The sequence below is a fragment of the Poecilia formosa genome, unplaced genomic scaffold, assembly GCF_000485575.1.
Source record: "Poecilia formosa unplaced genomic scaffold, Poecilia_formosa-5.1.2 Scaffold578, whole genome shotgun sequence".
Lineage (NCBI taxonomy): Eukaryota > Metazoa > Chordata > Actinopteri > Cyprinodontiformes > Poeciliidae > Poecilia > Poecilia formosa.
This window is the reverse complement of record NW_006800517.1, coordinates 128,216-135,591: the sequence shown is the minus strand read 5'-3', so window position 1 is coordinate 135,591 and position 7,376 is coordinate 128,216. Positions and strand designations below refer to the sequence as shown.

The following is a 7,376-nucleotide window of genomic DNA, read 5'->3' as shown; positions in this document are numbered from 1 at the left end:
TAACTTTAAAGATCAACGTGACCGTGGTTGTACCGGTGGTACGCTCGTCACGTGATCTGACACGGAAGTATTGTGTGACGTTGACGTTAACCGATCTCAGCAAGTCTGTCTCCAGGACGAATATTGAAACTCTGACACTTTTCTAAGCTGAAGATATCTGTGTGTTTCTACGGAGGCCGGGCGGCTGCTGGCGGAGGAAATGAGACCAGAAGAAGAGTTCCAGAGATAGGACAAAGTGTAAGCTAACGACGCTAAGCTGCACCAGACCGGACAGGGAGCTGAAAGGTCCCAGCTGAGTGGACTGTGTGCGGTCAGTGTTGCTCAGATATTCAGTAACATGATACTACCCACAGTGAGTTCTCTGTGCTGTGTCCAGGTGTCGGTGTGAGATGCTGTTGTCCTGTCTGTCCTCCCCCACCAGCTCCTGTTAGCCTGAGCTGGGATCATGCCAGTCTTGGCCATGGCAGAGCCTGCGGTGGATCATCAGAGGCGCTTTCAGGCTGCCGTTGATGTCATCCACAAACTTCCCAAAAACGGTACGGCTTCCCCTCTCACTCCCGTCCTGGTGTTTTAGTTTCAATAGTGCAATCTTATCAGATAATACAGTCCTGAATCGATAATTTGTAATTATAAAACAGGAGTTGAATATAGTAACAATTTCCAAACTTGGGGAGAGAAAAAAAGCACATTTTTGGGTTGAGCATAACACCAGAAATCAAACTAAATAGAAATGATGGTAAGAATATCCATGATATGGCATTACATGGCCCGAATTGTGAAATTGGAATGTTTGAGCCTGCCAATATTATTTGATTGGCTGGATTATAGTTTTCTGTTTAAGCAATGTTTTCCCCCCAGAAAACTTGCTAAGCCCGGTGGTTGGGTGCTAGTGGAGTCATTCATCCGGCAGCCCGCCATGTTTTTGAATTAAAAAATGTTTAAAGTTGACAGGAAATTTGAAAATATCACTTGATAATTATGTGTTATTGGAAGAGTGGAAGATTAATACCTGAACACCAACTATAAAATCTTTAAAAACAAATGTAAACATTTTAAAAAGACTTAAATAAATAAGCAGTGCTTAGCCTGGTGGGGTCACAAGTAAAGCCTGGTGGCCCGCCAGGCTTATAATACACCGAAGGAATAGGAACTATCACATTGGAAGAATTACTGCTGTGTAAATGAACTGAATTAAAATTGTTACTTCAGATGGTGAATTAATTAAACAATGAAAATAAATTTTAATTGTTTTCCTTTATGCATTTCCATTATGTTATTGTATATGATGAATCTGTTGATCTGCAGGTTCTTACAGACCTTCTTATGAGGTGATGCTGCGTTTCTACAGTCTGTACAAGCAGGCAGTGTGTGGACCGTGTACAGTGCCTCGGCCTGGCTTCTGGGACCCAGTGGGTCGCTACAAGTGGTCAGTGTGCCGTTTTATCCAGAATATTTAGGTAAATTCCATTAGCATCTCTGGTGTTTGAATTAAATCAAGGAACAATACCAAACGACTACTTGGTCCATTACATGGTAGGATACATGACTTATCCTATCTTATCTTATCTTATCTTATCTTATCTTATCATACATGCACATAAATTCTTGCTCATAATTATCGATGCATTGCTTGGAGGTGGCAGCTTTTCAACAGACGACTTCTCCTGGGTCCTTCAGGTTCATCAACGCCAGTTCACCCAACAGAATTTGTCCAATATTTCGGCTGTGGGATTCTGGTAATGAAGAGTTCAGCACCAGTGTTTTTTAAACACTTGCTCCTGTGGGCTTATTTCAGGGATGCGTGGAGCCGCCTGGGGGAGATGAGTCAGGAGACCGCCATGGCAGCATATGTGGAAGAGATGAAGAAAGTGGCACGAGAGGTATAGTCAGCATTTTTTCCATGTCAGGTTCCACAGATCTCTGCTGTAATTTCCTGTCCACCTCTCTGAAGCTGGTCCTTTTCTAGAGTTACGTTGCTGGACGCTTTTTCTATGATGTTCTATCAGCTGTTAGTGATGACGCATGTTGATGCCTTTGATAGACTCTCTTGTCCTTTTAAACAAAATTCCTCCAGATTCCATCCTACTGATATTTCACACTATTTTCTAAAAAGAAACAAATGTTCACATTTTCTTTCATTCTTTTTATAGTTGCTGTCAATTTTGACACAACCATTGTGAATTTGTTCTATTTGTTTTGAAATGGATGACTTGATGTGTTTTGAGGAGAGCAGGAGTCCCTGAGCTGAGTGTGTCCTGGATGTGTGCAGGTCATCCACACCATGCCCATGGATGAGAGAACAGCGTCGTTCTTCCACCACTTCGAGCCTCTCTACAGGGTCATTGATGACATGCCGCTGCCTCCAGCTTCACTGCTCACACTCGTTGAAGGTGGTTGGTATACACTTCATCAGCTGGGGTGTGGGCTTAGAGAAGAATTTTGATGGGATGCTTATCTTCTAGACCTGAAGGCACCACAGGAGCATGAATTCTCTCTAATGAACAGTTGGTTTTATGTACTAGCTGTATCTCTAATGTGTTAGAGATGAATAGACATGATTGGAACAATAAGGTGACTGATCCTAGCTCTCTGACATGTATACTGTCAGTGAAAAGTCTGAGAACTCTAGCCAGCTGTGTATGACCACATATCTTCTGCCATTGTTTTCTAAATGTTTGCATCTCATTCAGGTCCTAAAGGCAGGCAGCAGGTTGACGGTTCAGCAGACGCGAAGCTTCAAGGTGAGAAGCAGGAGCCACCTCAGGAGTGTTTAGAGAACTCTGATCCAGAGCCGGAGCTAATCATGACTGACGAAGCCCACCTGTTTACCAACAGTATTCCTAAAGGTACAGCAGGACAAAGGCATGATGGGAAGGTCGTCTCCAGCTGTCATGTTTCTGTCTGTGTCCTTTTGGTGTTGAATTGATTGTCACACAAGCTTCCGAGTGAACAAATGTTAGATGTCCTTTAAAGACAGCTTGTGTTCTTGTGGAAACATCCTTGTTCACATTACGACATCATCAATAGAAGAAATGTTTCATCAAAAGTTGTCAGTTCAGCAAATCTCACATGAACAACACAGAACACGCGTTAACAAAAATTAAACCAAACCGTGGAAGCTAAACTCTGTTGGTAGTAGGACCATTTTACTGCTTTACACAGAAACCGCCATTATGTAGCCACAGCTCATATTTATTGTTTTGGTCTCTGCTTGATGCATTAATTTTTGATTTAACCACTAAGCATACGATGTAATGATGACAAAAACCTTCATACAGATTAACATGTTGTCGTTATACCGTTGATCGCTGTTGTATTCAGATGATCATGAGGTCGGCATTTGTCTATCTTTGACATTTTCCCAGACTAAGAGTTTTGTTAATAGAATAAACTTAAACTTTATTCTGTGCTCTAAATGCTCTAGTAAAGCGTGTTTTAAGTAGATGTTTCTCACTGACAAATTTTAATTATTTTTTCTGAATATTTTAACCTCACCTTTAAGACTGCAGCATATTTGTTGAAGACTCCTGCTTAATACCGTTAAAATAAAATTAGTCCTTTCCACTGTCACCACATGATGGTCAGGAGGATTTGACTGAATTTATTTGATTATATATTTCTACATACACAACAGATCTATTTGTCTTTCAAGGTGCCTTGAAAGGACATTAGTTTATCTAAGTAAACTGAGTTGAACTGTTGCAGACTCTGGGACATCAGAGGGTTTGGTCTTGACCAGCGACTCAGAGAGTGAAATCTTCTGTGACTCTGTGGATTCAGTGGAACAACTGAGCAACATCAAGGTCTGGTGGTACCATCATCACCTCCACAGCACAGCGAGACATGTCCTAACAATTAAAATCCACATAAAGATACAACATTCATGAAGTAAAATGTTCAAGTTTTCTATTTATCACAGATTCCAGTTGTCAAGTCAAACGGCTTTCACAACAGCAGCATTTACCCACAGTCCTCTCCTGGTCAGGGGACTCACCTGCAGGGAAGGCAGGTCGGTGCTGGTCAAGGCGGAGAAGGAGCAGAGGATGGGAAATGTGTGGGTCAGCCCCGGAGAGGTTGGCACAGCGGGCAGGAAGGTTCCTACCACGGCTGGAGAGGACGTAAGCTGTTATTGTTTGATAATACTTATCATTATCTGATTCATTTAAAAATGTTTTTCTATAAGAAAAAGAAAAGTTCTCCTAGAACTGTTCTTTTTCTACAGGCAGTTGTTGTTATGTTTGGGAAGCAGCTCCAAATGCTGCCGCTATCACCTACAGCCAGCCAGTGATTTCCAAATGTGTTTTCTCTCGGCTTGATTAAATGTTCCACAATGAGCAAATGGTTAATTTATCAGCATGTCATCTGCTTTGGTCTTGTTTTGTATCACCATTAATTGAGTCTGGTTTGTTGTCAACATTGTTTAATTTCCTTTATTTAACCAGATTGAAACCCTTTAGATCTCATTTGCAAGAAGAAGCTGGGCAGAAAATCTGCAGTAGGCATCAAAATGGACTTACGACAAATAAACCATTGAAATGATTTAAAATCCCACACCAATTCAGCTCGGCCCCTTATAGTTCTCTGGCACTGAGACCAGGACTCTGGGATGGACTCTCTGAAACATGGACTTTGTTGTCCATCAGCCTCTTTGTGACTGACCTGGGGGTATGCTGAGGGACCCACTTCAGCTTCAACTTCCCCTTCATGGTTGATGTCTTGAGATGTTGCTTCAATTTTTTGTACAGGAGGTTATTTTATCATGTTGCCATGTATTTTGTTACACACTCCAGTCTTTTCTGCTGGACTCCCCAAAACATGATTATCTAATGAGGTTGTTTGGGGCTCAGTTTACAAACCAGCAGTGTAGCTTAATGACAAGGTTATATTGTTGTGTCTGGTTGTTATATTAGCATTCATCTAACCTTGTATGATCCATAGGTGGTGTTCCACAGGGAAGCCCAAGGCGGATGGCCCCTGGTGGTGGTGGGGGGACAGGACGCGGAGGTGGGGACGGCTCGGAGGGTGGAGCAGAGAGGCTGCATGAGACACACCTGCAGCAACAGATAATCCTGGCTCTACGGAGGCTCAGAGAGGACATGAGGAGTGTGATGGACAGACTGGAGGTGGTGGAGAGGCTTGCTGCCACCCATGTAAGTTTGTGTGCTTGACGCAGAATCATGTCTAAGGCTTCATGTTGCATGCTTTTTGACAAATGCTTCTTCAATGTTCTGAAGTGATTATTGCTGGTTTGTGTGTGACCCACTAAGGGCTCAGACTGGAGACCATGCCTGCAGTGTGCAGATGCAGCTTCACAGCAGGTGAGGAGCTAATGTTCTGATAGGAGATGTTGGATGGTACTGGTCCATAAAACCTAGTTCTGAAGGTTTGCTTTTGGCTTGATTTAACTGAGTCAGAAAGCCAGGTGAGCAGCTCTGCTGCCTGCAGAGAAACAAACTTAAAAATGCAAACAAATATGTTACAATCAATAAACACTCAGGTCAACATTTCAAATAAATTGATGGGTTTTATTAATGGTTGCTGCAGCAATTATTATAGTTATTCATAGGCCACAAAAATCATCCAAAAAATTCATAGCTGCTCCTACTGGCACAACAAATGAAAATGTAAGTTCTGCTGAATATCATTCTGGTTTGTTAGCTGAATTTACAGTTGCTGCTGCTGCTGCTGCCTGTGTCAGATAGAAAACACTGTTTGGTGATCTGCAGTGATTTGTTGTTTTTGTTTTTCCCAGGAGGAGACATGGTGGCCATTTGATGTGTCGTGTCAGACAGTTCTGCTGTTCATGCTGTGGCCGTTTGTGACACAAGGTCTGGTCTACCTGCTCAGGAAGGCCCACCAGAGAAGTCGCACATCTTCATGAGGAGCACTGACTGCACCACTGGATGGACATGCTCCCCATGTTCACTGGTGGAGTGTGTTATTAAAGTTCCTGTCAATAACTCTAAGGAGGAAGTTCGACCTAAGCTAATCTACAGACTGCTTTAGTCCTGGTGTAACAGGTTGCTATCTTTAATTGAAGTCAATTAATTGGTTAGGAAAGTTTTAAATAAATAAAACCATTATTATTCAGCATGATGAAGAATTCTTTCGTGCCTCTGTACAAAGTTTGAGTGAGTGCAGACATACATTTAGTTTTTTTTTCTATATTCTATATTCAACCTTATTTACTGTCTAAACCTCACCTCAGAATGCTTAAAAAGAACAACTGTAATGATTTGAAACTAGAACCACATGGAAAATATTGTATTAAATGAGAGTTGCAACTGAGAGGGCCCAAACTGCTTTATCTCAGCGACAAAAGTGCAAAAAGGAGAATTTGAAGATTATCAGGTCTGTATTCACGTAACCTGTTTATTTACTGTCTAAACAGCTTCCATGTTTTTGTGGCGAACAGTGTCAGAGATTCTCAGGGCTTCTGGCACCTCCCAGTAGAGATACATTACCCCGCAGACCTTGCCTCCAGAGATATCAAGGCAGAGCCTTTTCTAGATGACACTACATAGCTATGTAGTGTCATCTAGTGGTCCTGCAGTCCTTACACAGCCAGAGACAGATTGGCCTGTAAACCCAGAGAGCATGTAGAAAGTTCCACGTGAAAACCCTGAAATCAAAGTGTCTGCTTCTGTTTCTGTTTTGCCTGCACAAGATGATCACCCTTTGGCTCTTTCATCGTGGTTCATCCTGGACTCATCAGGGTGATGGGTTGGATTTGTGATTCAAAACATTGCTCTTGCATCACAACAGAAAGAAGACACATTTCCAGTCTGGATCTGAAACAACGCAGTCTGAAGGTGCTCATGAAAGGGTTGAGCTCCCAACTGGCTTTCTTTCATTGGGAGAGATTGAGGATGCTGAGATGCAGATAATCAAGTTCTGTCAGAGGGAGAGATATGCTGAAGAAATCACCTGCCTCCAAAAGGGAGAGAATGTGAAATGAAGCCATCACATACACAACTTAAATCCTGTTCTGATGGATGATGTGTCTCAGCAGGGCTGTCATGTCTGAAGATTCTAAACATCCTATCATTGTTGCTAAAGATCTTTACTTTGCTGGTGTTATTCTTCAATACGTCCAAAGCTGCATCAGAAATATTGGATTCCAGGTGTTGATGCATTGATTAGTGATGGGTAGATGAGGCGTCATGTATCGTTTTGACCCAAAGCAAAACTGTGCCGATTCTGTATCGATACTGTGTCACTGAACACTGACACCTGCTGGACATTAAAAATTCCTACAAGCAACGAAGTGATTTGATGACCTAGTAGTCTATGCAATAAGATTTAAATCTTTGTATTTTATTGAATATTATATATTGTATATGTCATATCTTCAGTTAAATTTAAAATATATTTGA

The 7,376-nt window shown here is 41.9% G+C and overlaps 1 protein-coding gene and 1 long non-coding RNA gene across 5 annotated transcripts; one reads left to right on the top strand and one right to left on the bottom strand.

Moving 5' to 3' along the window:
• acbd4 (acyl-CoA binding domain containing 4) lies at positions 1-6,287 on the top strand. 4 transcript variants are annotated; one of them, XM_007540994.2, is made up of 11 exons: positions 1-310; positions 422-536; positions 1,306-1,426; positions 1,796-1,880; positions 2,270-2,393; positions 2,691-2,846; positions 3,706-3,803; positions 3,986-4,118; positions 4,939-5,150; positions 5,268-5,318; positions 5,753-6,287. In XM_007540994.2, exons 2-11 carry the CDS (start codon positions 446-448, stop codon positions 5,879-5,881), a joined length of 1,200 nt encoding a protein of 399 aa, XP_007541056.1. In that variant the 5' UTR covers positions 1-310; positions 422-445; the 3' UTR covers positions 5,882-6,287. The 4 variants fall into 4 exon arrangements, with proteins under 4 accessions (XP_007541056.1, XP_007541054.1, XP_007541052.1 ...); XM_007540992.2 differs by having other exon boundaries at positions 5-237; positions 377-536; positions 3,920-4,118; XM_007540990.2 differs by having other exon boundaries at positions 6-310; positions 3,920-4,118.
• On the bottom strand, positions 4,306-5,014 carry LOC107834300 (uncharacterized). Its single transcript, XR_001660084.1, has 2 exons — positions 4,923-5,014; positions 4,306-4,727 (listed from the first exon to the last, which is right to left on the bottom strand). It is a non-coding gene; the product is annotated as an uncharacterized LOC107834300 (long non-coding RNA).
• Positions 6,288-7,376: the final 1,089 nt, after the last annotated feature.

Excerpts from the sequence above, each read along its gene's own strand:
- acbd4 (XM_007540992.2), top strand. The coding sequence starts at position 446 with ATGCCAGTCTTGGCCATGGCAGAGCCTGCGGTGGATCATCAGAGGCGC. Across the intron at positions 5,151-5,267 it reads AGAGGCTTGCTGCCACCCAT|GGCTCAGACTGGAGACCATG; the intron begins GTAAGTTTGTGT and ends TGACCCACTAAG. Across the intron at positions 5,319-5,752 it reads CAGATGCAGCTTCACAGCAG|GAGGAGACATGGTGGCCATT; the intron begins GTGAGGAGCTAA and ends TGTTTTTCCCAG.